General features: G+C 41.0%; 1 protein-coding gene across 1 annotated transcript; it reads right to left on the bottom strand.

The window, feature by feature from the left end:
• Positions 1–10242: 10242 nt before the first annotated feature.
• LOC102006413 (60S ribosomal protein L31-like) lies at positions 10243–10892 on the bottom strand. The gene is made up of 2 exons (XM_005373402.1): positions 10749–10892; positions 10243–10482 (listed from the first exon to the last, which is right to left on the bottom strand). The coding sequence occupies exons 1-2, from the start codon at positions 10890–10892 to the stop codon at positions 10243–10245; spliced, it is 384 nt and encodes a 127-aa protein (XP_005373459.1).
• Between the last annotated feature and the right edge of the window lie 1581 nt (positions 10893–12473).

Raw genomic sequence — 12473 nt, 5'->3', positions numbered from 1 at the left:
CTTGGTGTACTTGGTGTAAGTCCTGGTGAGGTACTTTACTGGGTGTACGAGTGTACTTTACTTGGTGTACTTGGTGTACAAGTAAAGCTCCAAGCCTGGTGGGCAGAGTAGATCTCAGTAAGTGTCACTTGTTACTATTATGAAGTGTCTAAGATCACACAGCTTGTAGTGGCACTGCCAGATCTACAGCACAGGTTTACTGATGAGCATTTCTGCCATATTGTTTCTTTTGAGTAGAAGGCTACTAATTAATAGCTGTTGAACTGAAAAGCAAAGAAACACTTCAATGGAGATTATTTGGCAATCAGTAAGAAGTGGTTTTGTCTGCAAATGTTTGTTTCCTGAGACATGATAGCATGTCATACCTTCAGTGATGGCATCGGTCTAGTTTCCTATATGACAATCATGGCCTGACTGTCCTTCCCTGTGTCCACAGGTGTTTCCACTGGTTTAAATGGAAGGAAATTCCCTTCGGAGCCTATTTAGAAGTCTATAATAAGAGGTGGTGAACCTATGGCACCCGTGCTGCAGCAGACTGTATCATTGAAAGCTCTAAAAGGTTCACCATCACTGTACCACAGCTAACTATTCATAGGGGTCTGACTTGCCCAAGGTCATCTTGTGAGTTAGGGGCAGCAATTTCCAGATCTGTGTGTTTGGTTTCAGAGAATATATTACTCTTAGATGTTTACGCATTAAGGTAGGTGATTTCCACTACAAAATACACAATAAACAGCATTGTCTTTTTAGAATCAACAAGGCATGTGCTTAATTCGTCATCACGTGAACTATTGCCTTTCTTTATCTTTTTTTTTTTTTTGGTAGATGCTCTTTGCTAGATGCCCCGACCTTTTAAGCTTCTTATCTAATTTCAGGAAGAGCCATGGGGCTTTAAACATATGCCACATCCAGCATTTGGCTGGATTTATTTATTGGCATTTTTTAGCTTGTTATCCATTTTTATAAGCCTTTTTCTTCCTTCTCAGTAATTTTGGAAACCTTTCCCAGGACAGGCAAAGAAGATAGGCGATGCCTATTTTCTGTAGGCTGTGAGGGAGAGCATAGAATGGACCTGATGAATGGAAGTGATAAGACAAAAGAACTTCATCCCAGTCACTGCTTTTTTTTTTTTTTTTTTGTAGCAGGAATCAAACTCAGGACCATGCACTTGCCAGGCAGGTGCTTGTACGCTGAGCTATATCCCCAGCCCCATCACTGCTATTACGGCAACAAAAAAAGTCAATTTTATTTAATAAATACTTAACATTATGCTAGATGCAGAAGATACAAAGATGATTTAGATAATATATCAGGTCAGCATACCTGCTCTCAGAGATACAGTTTTGTAGGTTCTGCCCATAAGTCTCAAAATAATTATAATAAAAAGCCAGAATGTAACTGCTTATTGGATTAAAAACAAAATGCAGGCTTTCAGAGAGACAGAGCGGCATGTGGCTGGGGCCGGGATGGATCTTACTTCAGCAGACTGAGAACCGGAAGTTGACCTGTCACTCAAGCCGGTTGGTGGTTTCGGTATGTGAAGGAAATGGGAAAGGACAGGGCGTGTCCTGAGGATATCGGTGTGGCTGCAACTGCCAGCTGCAATTCGACCCGAGAGTTCATTTTCTCATATTTTGGAAATGAAACGTAAACACAGAGAGGGTAAACATAATCAATCCAAAGGAAAGTTAAAAGAATAACAATACAGAGTGTACACTCTAGTGCAGGAGTTGTTCTGCTTCAGAGCCCCCGTGTGAAGGAAGAGGGCTACAACAGGAGCGTGACCTTCACCCAATAAATACTTAGAGTCCCACACCTCGTGCTGGGCACTGGGGCAGACGTTGAGGATAAAGCAAGACAGCCATGGTCCAGAGGTTCGTGAGTTTATATCTGACTGGGGAAACTGTCTTTAAAGAAAAATTAATTATTACAATTATAACTGCAATAAGTGGTGTGAGGAGGAAAAGATGCTAGGGGGACATCTGACAGTCTGGGGTTTTATGGAATTGTTCCTCAAAGAAGTGACATTTGATTATTATTATTATTTTTTTTCCGGTACCAGGAATGGAACTCATGACCTTATGCTTGCCAGGCAGGCGATGTGCTGCTGAGCTAAATCCCCAGCCCCAAGAAGTGACATTTGAACTGAGCACTGGAGGGAAAGTAGGGGAGCAGGGGCCAGTGTTAGTGCTGGGGAGAGGGGGAGCGTTCCCAGCTGGGGAGGCCAGCGGGTGGTAGCGCCGGTGTAGGTGGCCCAGAAGAACAAAAAGCTAAGGGGGTGGGTGAGAGCCTCTTTGTGTGTGGCCTGTAGGCCCATTTGTGATTTGGGTCATTACATCCCGCACACCAGGAAGCAACACATTTTTGAAAGGTTGCTCTGAGGGCAAAATGGAGATAGGATCAAAGTGAGCCAACAAGAACGGGTGTAGCAAGGACGTCAGAAGGCTGCTGGGATTTGTCAAGATTCCAGGCAAGCAACTGAGAGTGTCTTGCACTAGGGTGCAGACTCCGGGGATCTGAAGAAAGGTTGGGAGGAGGAGGGCAAGACTTGAGAAAGCGTGGCTTGACAAAAGTAATCAGATCAGCTAGGGTGGGGTGTGTGTGTGTGTGTGTGTGTGTTCCACAGCCGTAACGGGAATCAGAGTTTGTCTAAGCGGGAATGAGATTTTACATGAACAATTCTGTAGTAATTTTAGTGACACTCTCTTTTCCTTCACATCAGAATCCGCTCACTCCATACCAGGCCAAGAGTCAGACCGGAACTTGAAGAGTCAGCCATCCTTTCCAACCTACATATACTAAAGCTGTGCGGGATGTGGCTTCCTAGGCATTCTCAAGGCTTCCCAGAACTTTGTGCTCAACTTTAAACAAAGCCACAGGAAAGGATTCCAGAAAGACATAAACAAAAATGCAACATGTGTAATCAGCTAGAAAGAAAAGGCAGATGAGTAAATATGGGTTAACAGTACTGAGTTAGAGAAAAAGTCATGGGTCAAGCTCCCCCAGCCTGGATGTGAGGCCGATCTGGCTGTGACATCTGTCACCTCATTGATCGCCAAGGTTGATTTGGCTCATCTGGCTAGCTGGGCAGTTGTCCCCATCCTCTGTCACTGCTCCTTGTGCATCCCTGTCCCTCCCAAAGCTGCATACTAGCTCGGTCGCAGAGGAGGGCCAGCCCAATAGAGGAAGATCGTTTCCTGTCAAGGGTACATGAGTAGCTGCACTCCCCTGCTAGAACCTCTAAACAAGCTCTCAAGTTCCCCCAGCCTTCCTTGTGGGTGGAGATGAAAAGTCCCTTTAGAGAGAATCTTAGCTACAACTTTGTTTGAGGTTCTTATCTGTGGGAGAAGCACCTACTACTAAGGCGTAGTCATGTCACTTAGTAAACATTCCTTAAAATGTACACTGAATAAAGTGTCCCAAAGTCCTAACGGCTACGTAGGCTCAGCACAAATTATTTAGGTTCAAACTTCTATCATTTCATTGAAAGAAGGGGAAGGAAATAGGTGACAGATAGGGGCTTGGTTCTGCTGTGGAAGTAAGAACTTTGTGGCAGCTGAAGTATGCACTGGGCCAGGAGTTGGAGTAGGAGCTGGTGGATCCCTTTCAAAGTCTGTATCTTTGTTTACTCAATTTCAAAGTAAGGACATTATATATGATGGAAGCTAAGTGCGGTTTATGGAAAGCAGGGCCCAAAAGCTTATACAGATTCAAGTGGGGCAAAAAAAGAAAGCAAGCCAATTATTAAAGACAACAGAGAGCTTCATCTACTACGTTTCAAAGAATCTGAAACTGAGGCAGGATCCAAATGTGGATTCTTTTCTCTGGGCCCTTAGCTAGGAAGTGATTCCCACCTCCTGTTCTTATTCGTATCAGCACCTGTTACTATCTAAAACAAGTATTCTCCTTTCAATACAGTCCTTAGTTTTTCAACAACTTTCCTAAAAACTCAGGAAACCAAATGCTCTTTCTAGGGACTTGGGTTTATTTAAATTTTTTCAACCCTATCCTCCTAGGACCCTTCCCTGGGCAGCCAAGTCCTGAGCTCCTTTCCTGAGCTCCTCAGTCTTTTGTAATAGGGGGAAACAATTTTTAAACTCTAGAAATAAGTATAATTTTTATAACTTTTGATGAATGTTGTTCCCATCATGTAGCAGAGGCTGAACAGTGACCACCACAAGCTAGTAGAGTTCTCTGGGCTTTGGCTAGAAGAAACAAGAAGCTGAGGTCCTGGGAACCATAGCTATTTCAAAAGTAATGGAGGCGATGGTTGGAGTCTCTTACTGTTTCAATCAGAGCAGAAATTCAGGGTCAGAGGTAACATTTCATCACAGTCTTCTTACCTTATTTGAAACACAGATGGGAACCCATTCCTTTATCTGTTCTTTTTCTAAAAATAGAAAGATTAGATGAGCCAGAAAGTATAATCTCAAAGTTTTAAACAAAGAGCCTGCAGATAAGAACGTACTTATCAAAATCCAATCTTTTAACAAAGAGCCTTTAGACACTGTATCTCTTTCCTTGTAACAGATATTCAAGCTACTTCTTGGAAAGGCTCCAAAAAACCTTGCTTTAAAAAAAAAAAAAAAAAAGTGGGCAGGGGCTGAGGATTTAGCTCAGCGGCACAGCCCTGCCTGGCAAGCGCAAGGTCGTGAGTTTGATTCCTGGTACCAGAAAAAAAAAAAAAAAAGAACAATGGGCAATAGTCACAGTTTCCTAATACTATCTGTGAGGAAAAAAATGCTTTAGGAAATCTTTGGTGATAGGTGACTTTGGGGGAGGTATCCTACAACAAGGGTTGACTTAGAGACCTGAAAAACTCCCTGTAGGTACTAATTTAGGGAAGTGTAAAAAACATTAAGTTGAGTTTATTTGGACGACTTTGAGGGATAGGATCAGGCCCATTTGAAACTCCTTGAGCAGCAAAATGTTGGTTTGTCCCATATGTCCCCAGTAGGATTCCCATGGCAATTCTATAGATTTTGTGATTTGCCAATAGCAGTAGTCTTTGTCTTGTAACTTATGTAATTACAGTGGACCTGGGATTCCAAAGACTGTTGCTCTTCTGTGAATTTCCCCTGCTAGGGTCAGTATGGTATATTTGGAACTCAACTAGCTTACATAAAGAATCATCTAGAATTGTGTGGTCTAACATGGTATCCATTATCCACATTGGCTACTTAAACTTAATTAAACTTAATAAAAATATAAAATTGTTTCCAAATTTCAAATGCCATATTTCTGGGGGACTTTCCTCTTGCCTTTCTCCCCTTCTCTTCCCCTCCTTTCTTCTTTCTCATTCTCTCTCTTTCTTTCCTTCCTCCCTCTGTCTCTCCCCCACTTCTCAGAAGCACTATATTTTAAGTGTTCAGTAGCCACCTGGAGCTAGTGCTTACTTACTGGACAACGTAGTTATAGAATTTTTCCATCATCGTAGAAGTTCTGTTGGACAGCACTGATCTGGAAGCATTGTTTACTTGTAAATGTGTAAATTACTAATTGAATTTGTAATTTATTCAATTTGAGAGCCTCTCCCTAAATTGTTTAGCCTCACACACACAAAAAGAAATAAAAGAAAAAAAAAAAATCCCTTCTCCCAAACCTTAAAAAGATTATCTGATATTTTATACAGCACTCATGGTTCTTGGGATAACTTTCCCACAGCTGTTCAAAAGTAAAAACCATCCCAGTGTAATTCCAAGTACGAGGAGGAGGAGGCTCTTATGAATGAAATTTGAGGGATGATTAACACTAGAAACATAATCATCATTGTTCCAGAATTTGAAGAGAATCTTGGTCCAAAGCTCCCCATATCTTGTATGAATTTAGGAAACTCAGGAAACTCCTTTTCTCTTGACCCCTGGGTAGATCTTCTCTTTGTACTCATTGATACATGAAATTCCTTCAAAAAGAAGAAATAACTTCTAAGTATTTACGCATAAAACTTCAGTACATATATCCTTGGGAGAAAACCACTAGGCTATAAATTACGTTTATCTACCATTTTCCAATAAGTTTTCATAGAAGTTGGAAGAAAACATTCAAACGTGTGGAATTTCTGGGTTAAAGAAGAACTGGTTGGAAGAGAAGGATCAGAAGCTTTGGAGTAAGGACAGATCTTACTGGCCAATTTTGCCAAAGTTTGGCATTAGCTATTTAGACAATATAAAATAACAACTGAATTGTCAGAATATCCAGCTCTGGTTTCCTTTTGCTTGAAAGTGTGGTGCTGTAGACTGAACAAATTTACTCTCAGCTTGAGAATGACCCATACTGGTTTAGGATAGTATCTTACAGAACACATGATCTTTGATGGGATTTTTTTCTAAATTACAGAATTACAGAAATTACAGAATTTCAGGGTCTGAGGAAATTTGGGTAGCATCTTCTCCATTCCACTAACAAGAATTTGAAAATTATCTTCTTCTGAACTTCAGGGCACATTTCAGGGATAATACAAAACTTTACCTGAATTTTCAGTTTTGTTATAAAACTCAGTAGATGAGACTAAAAGCTTTGCGTCTTCTGCACAGGGCAAAAATACCTTATAATGTTTGTGGAGCTACAGTTTCCTATTTTAAAGATGATGAAAATGAAGTCCAGAAAAGGACAAAGACTTTCCAAAGGCCGGGAGCGAGGCAGCAGCGCGAGCGCACACGCACAGTCCTCTGTGTGCTCTTCCCGCTGCACTCTGCTGACTGCTCACAACTGCTTTCTTTCAGTCCTTCGCTGTGGAGGCTGATACAGCTTCCCACAGTTCAACTGGGTACAATTATTCATTCTTTATCTTTTACTTTGGTGTGCTTGTATTCATTTTCAAACAGTGCTAAAAGCATCATACTAAGCAAAGATAGCTTAGTAGAGTATTAAGGAAAATAGAAAAATGACAATAAACTATTATCAGCATGTCTCTGTGGTAGAATTATACTAAAGTGTGTTTGTGATGTTGCGGGGGGTGGGAACTCTTCTTCCTATGTCTCTGCTATTTGAAAGGAGCTTGCCTTCATTTGCATAGCGAAGCTGTCTGCTTCCATAAGCACGATGAAGGATTCATTCATTTTCCTGTAGATATTTGAGACAGTAAATATTTCCAATATTTTCAGCTGAAAGACAGGACTGTTTTCTGAAATGTTTTGCTGTCTTACTCCTGAAGCCAGCCCAGTACCCTTCTCGTTCTTGAGCCAGTGTCCTTTGGCTCTCTGTAAATGTATGAAGTCTGCTTTTGCTGTCATCGACCTATTGACTTCCACGCATGTACATGTATATGTGTGTGTGTGTACATATATATCTTTTTAAAGAAGTCCTCATTTACCAACATAACACAAGACAACAAAAGAGCATAAGCTATTAATTGTAATGGTAGGTTTTTATTTGATTTGGCAGGTAAAGTGTTAATAAGTTAACATCCTTAACATTGCACATAACCTTCTCCCTAACACATAAAGGGGAATACAATCCTAGGCTTTTATTTGTTTTTTGTTTTTGTTTTTCTTCTGGTACCAGAAATCAAACTCATGACCTTGAGCTTGCCAGGCAGGCGCTGTGCTGCTGAGCTAAATCCCCAGATCCAATCCTAGGCTTTTATACATGAGAAAAATAAACCAAAAATAAACCTAAGAGAGAGAGAAAAAAAAATGAGCCTTGCTCCTTTATGGGATATGAGCCTAGATATGATTAAGATGATTTACTGCATTTAACCCTAACCCTGAAATATCCAATGCAATCACATAAAAGTGAAACTATGTATTTTTTTTCCAGAAGAAGAGATAAAGAAAATTTGACTCTCTCCATTGCTATTTGATGCATTTATGTCTCCTCCTTGACCCTTTGGCTTCCTTTCTCGTTTCTGAACCCCACTTTTACCATGCCATCTGTTTTTGTTGTTGATAACAGTTAAAATCTACCCCCCTGCAGCTGCTTTTCTACTTTTCAGCTGTGTCCAGATATTAACAACTAAGCCCCTTAGAAGTGGTGCCACTTTGCTCACTGACGTCTTTCTCTTCAACAGCAGAGGCAATACATATTGTGAAAAAATACATAATTCCTCCAAAGGACTTCATTAAACAAGCTTCATTTACAGGTTTTTTTGTTTTTTGTTTTTGCTCATTTAGAGGTTTTAAAAAAATGCAGCCATAAACATTTCCCTCAAATTTGATTGTCATGTCAAACAGTGGCTCACCACTGAGCCAAGTATTTTCTTTTTCTTCTTGAAAAAGATTAATTTGTTTGCTATCACAGCTGCTTTCTTGTGTATCTTATCTTCTAGGGGCCATGCATGAAGACCAAAATATATCTTAGACACAAGATATATTTTGTGTATATCAAAATATCACACTGCAGCAGTAGTGTATCCAGTTCAGTTAAAGATTTCAATGATCTCTAGAAATCCCTTCTGGAACCCCATATTAGTAATTCTAATAAAGCGGGTATCACGAGTACAAAGGCAGCCAGTAAGAGGCCATTCCTTTCCCTTTGCTTCTTGTTCCACATCTGCTCTCTCTTCCTCCTTTTTTTCTTTCCTCCTATTCCTCCTTAAATGAACAGCCTTCTCCTCACTCTCCCCTGCCTGTTTCTGAACACAGGCAGATGGTTTTTAATGCTCACTAAGATGTTCTATAGCTAATATTGTACCTTGCTTTTGTATCCTGATAGTCTTACAAAAGGGTATTCCTAGACAATACCTATCTGGTTTTGATTCTCAGTGCCACTATGGGAAGTAGGGCATGGCTGTTAACCTCTATTTTTCTGATGAAAAAATAAAGTTCTCAAAGTTGATCTAACTAGATAATGATGAGTTCATGACTGAAAACTAGGAGTTCGAGTAGCTAAGCTCTTTCAGAGTTGAAATCCTGTCCCCATACCTTATTTTGTTATGACAATAATTCCACTAAAAAAGATCTACATTCCTGGGTAGTGAGTGTAGATAAAAGAAGCGATGCCTATCCAGCAGTTCTCTGTACACTTGGCAGATGTGACTGTGGTGCTTTTGGCCTGTTCTGACTTCCAGGGCTATTCCTGCAGCACCCTTTGGTGGCCTCCTCACACCTGAATTCCAAGATGTAACCCCAGGATTGAACCAGAACACAGAGTTTGGGACTTGACAACAAAATAGCAAAGAATTTTTCTCTTACAAGTCTGTAACTTTTGGAGCATCATTACATTCAAAATAGACTTTTAGGGCAAAGAGGATATTTGAGGCAGGGGACGGGAGGGGGAGAGCACGGAACAGTAAAGTCCCATGAAGACAGCAGGTGGGTGAGTCAGAAAGCGAGCCGTTATTGGCTCCTTGGGACCTGTCCGGGCATCTTGACCTGGCTATTGAACCCAGAATATTTTTGCTACAATTTCCTGCTAAGGTGACTGTAGGCCAGCTTGTGGAAGAAAAAAAAAATGTGAACTTTGGTTTTGGAATTCCTCTAGGTGCCACCTTGCTGAATCTTCAAGTCTTCCTTGATCCCTTGTCCTATTTTCTAATCACTCTTATAGCTACATAGCTCATGACTCACTGCATGCCCTAAAGGAACGCCAGGCTTTTCTTTCTCTCTCATTTTGGTTGCATCACCAGACAATCCTGCTGTGCCACTTAATGGCAGCACAGTATTACTCTGACCAGTGTCCCAGGTGGCTCTATTCTTTCTGTACTTACACGTGATAAACGCTGAGGTTGGTTTCCTGTATCTTTTACTCTTGGTATGCGGAGCTTGGACTATTGCTGTTAGATGGTCCCTTCCAAACCTGAACATTTCTATGGTCTACCTGTGATCATCTCAAAATCAACATGTTTGAAGAGTTCCACTTGGAGTTTCCTCCAAATGTGCTCTTTCTTTTGTGCTATTAATTTATTTTTTCCATTGATTAAGTTTAAAAACTATTCAAATATTATGCTAGTTTAAATTTATAGAGTTTAAATCTGTACCCTCAGATTTCTGTAATTCTGTTGGAATGAATCTCTCCCTGTCCTCTGAACCATGACAACTCTTTCTTTATATCTCACTTGGGAACAACCATCTTGTAATAATGGCTACCACATTTGAGGTCATAGGTACTCCTTCTCAGAGCCTGTAAGTCTCAAACTGTCCTTTCTCTGCCCTTCTATCTACATCTTGGCATAGAAGATGGAGATAGCAGGGATAAGGTATTACAAAGTGTAGGAATTAAAGTCTCTGTTATAGACATACTTCAATTTTAGCCAGGCTCTCAAATGTCTTTTTTTTGGTTCAGTTTTGTAACTTTATTTGAAAGTTAGTTTCCATCCACATTCACTGTCTGGGAATTTTTGAACATGGTAACAGGGACATAGGTTACCAAAGTGTACAGCTTGTTTGGTGAATCTTCATCTTCATTACATTTTCTGGACAGCTGTACATGGATGTAATATGAGATATTCCTTATTCCTTTGGTCCAGACAGCTTTGTTGAGCCTGGTGTCAATGCACACATCTGGATTCCCCATCTCCTTCAAGGCAAATTTCCTGGCATTGCACTATGAATCAATCCCAGCATCACATCTTTAATCCCAGCATCACACATTCTAGACCCAGCCACCTCTGAAAAGCCCCACCTGTGACTGCATGACGCTTTGGGAGGGCATCTAAACACAAGCCATAACACCTACTAAAGCATAATTTATAATATTCTCTGAACAATCCAGACCTTGGTGATCTATGCAACTACTCCAACCCTTAGTGATCTACCCAAATCAAGAGTACCCAAAGTACTCTAGTACTTAAGTACTCTAGTACTTTGTACTCTAGTACTTAAAAGTACTCTAGCATGCCTCTTGAAGCCCACTCCAAGGATGCACTTGTGAATGTTGATGGTGTATTCTCGGGTCACCACCTCATTGATGGCAGGATGACCCTTCTTCTCACCACCCTTCTTTGTGGGAGCCATTCTGCTGGGCTCAAGTTGGAAAGGCTCAAATGTCTTCAGTTAGCACACTACCTCATATTCCTTTGCAGCTATTCTAATGGTGGGCACTTCATTCCTCAGATACCCTTCCCTTCCCCACCTCCTTGGAAACAGTCTTTCTTCCTCAGTCACAAAAGACTAAGAACAACACCAAGGAAAAGCTCAATAGATATCAGATTTTTCATCCTGACTTCATTAAGCCTACTGGGTTTTTTTGTTCATCTGTAAATTAGGGATAATATTAGTGCCCATCCTAAAAGGTTACTATAACAATTAAATAAGAGAACCCTTATGTCTGCCCAGTGCATCTTGGTATACGGTAGGAGTTATCACAACATAACAGAGCAATTCTTTAACAGTTCTTTATTTACATCAAGAAGAGACAGAGCAAGATCAGCTTTAAGCGCATGCCTCAGTCTCCTATGGCTAGTGGTCTCTCCTGGAAGGCCACATAGGGCCATTTGTCTGCACATTACTACCCTTCCACCCTCTGCTGCCGAGAAAAGATTCTCTCCTCTCCCCCTGAGGAGTCTGAAATACTGAAGCAGGGGTGCCTGAAGGCCACTGACACATATATTTCATCAGAACCCAGGAGCAATCGCTGAGCATGAAATAAGAAAAGATACTCCTACTTTCTACTGAGAAGCCTGGCTTGGGCTGTGTGGACCCTTCAACTTTTGATAAGAATGTGTCCCAAGCTCAAGGCTCACCTGTGGCTGAGCAGGGGTCCTGAGACTACATGGGACTGTCCTGCCCAACACTTTGCAAACTACTTATCACAGTGTCTGGCATAGAGTGAGTCCTCAGGGCATATGAATTCATGTTATTACTAATAACTTTCTCACCACATACAACTTTCTCTCTCTTATATCTTTTTCTTCGCTTTCCATGTCCAGCAGAAAAGGTTACCTTTTTTCTATCTGGCTAATTTCATTTCACTGTGATCTATCTCCATTTTCTCCTTGCTATCCAGCCTTATCAAACACCTTTCTCCTAAATTCCTCTTTATCTTAACCCTTCACACCTATTTGGCTCTTTTCTATCAGCACATAAAGAGGTTTAATCTCTTTATTGTAAAACAATCCTCCTTCAACACCTCTTCTCTCTTTGTCCTTTCCCAGTTATTCCCATTCCTTCAAAACTAAGTTTCTCCAAGCCAGTCTCACTATTTTTGCTTCATCACAATCTCTCTGCTGCAATCTCCCTCCCTCCCAGCATTCTTCTAATAACACTCTTACCCATGTTCCTAATGACCACTTGATTTACTGATTTCAAGTGTCTCCTATGAGTGCTCATAAGCATACCTGGGTATGTTTCTATCCTGTCCTTAGCACATTTGTCTGACTTTCCCACAAGCTTCCTGAAGGCAAGGCTTAGGGTCTGGGCAGGCACAGTGTCTGTCTTACAAAGGTTGCTTGACAATGTCTGATGAATGAATGAAAAATGGAGTGACTGGCAACTACCTCTTGTTGACACTGTCCAGTACATTGTGTGGCACATTTAAAGTAATCCTTACTAGCTTCCTGCCTGGTGGCTCCCGGAGGGTGGGCCCCCAGCGCACGG

This window comes from Chinchilla lanigera, unplaced genomic scaffold, assembly GCF_000276665.1.
Source record: "Chinchilla lanigera isolate Chin_1 unplaced genomic scaffold, ChiLan1.0 scaffold00002, whole genome shotgun sequence".
Lineage (NCBI taxonomy): Eukaryota > Metazoa > Chordata > Mammalia > Rodentia > Chinchillidae > Chinchilla > Chinchilla lanigera.
Note: the sequence above shows the minus strand (reverse complement) of the source record. Positions and strands in the feature narration are given on the sequence as shown.

What these genes read in the sequence shown, in the direction of transcription:
- LOC102006413 (XM_005373402.1), bottom strand. Translation starts at nt 10,892, where the DNA reads ATGGCTCCCACAAAGAAGGGTGGTGAGAAGAAGGGTCATCCTGCCATC. An exon ending in GAGTACTTTTAAGTACTAGA is followed by an intron (nt 10,483 to 10,748) that starts GTACAAAGTACT and finishes ATTGATTCATAG; the next exon opens with TGCAATGCCAGGAAATTTGC.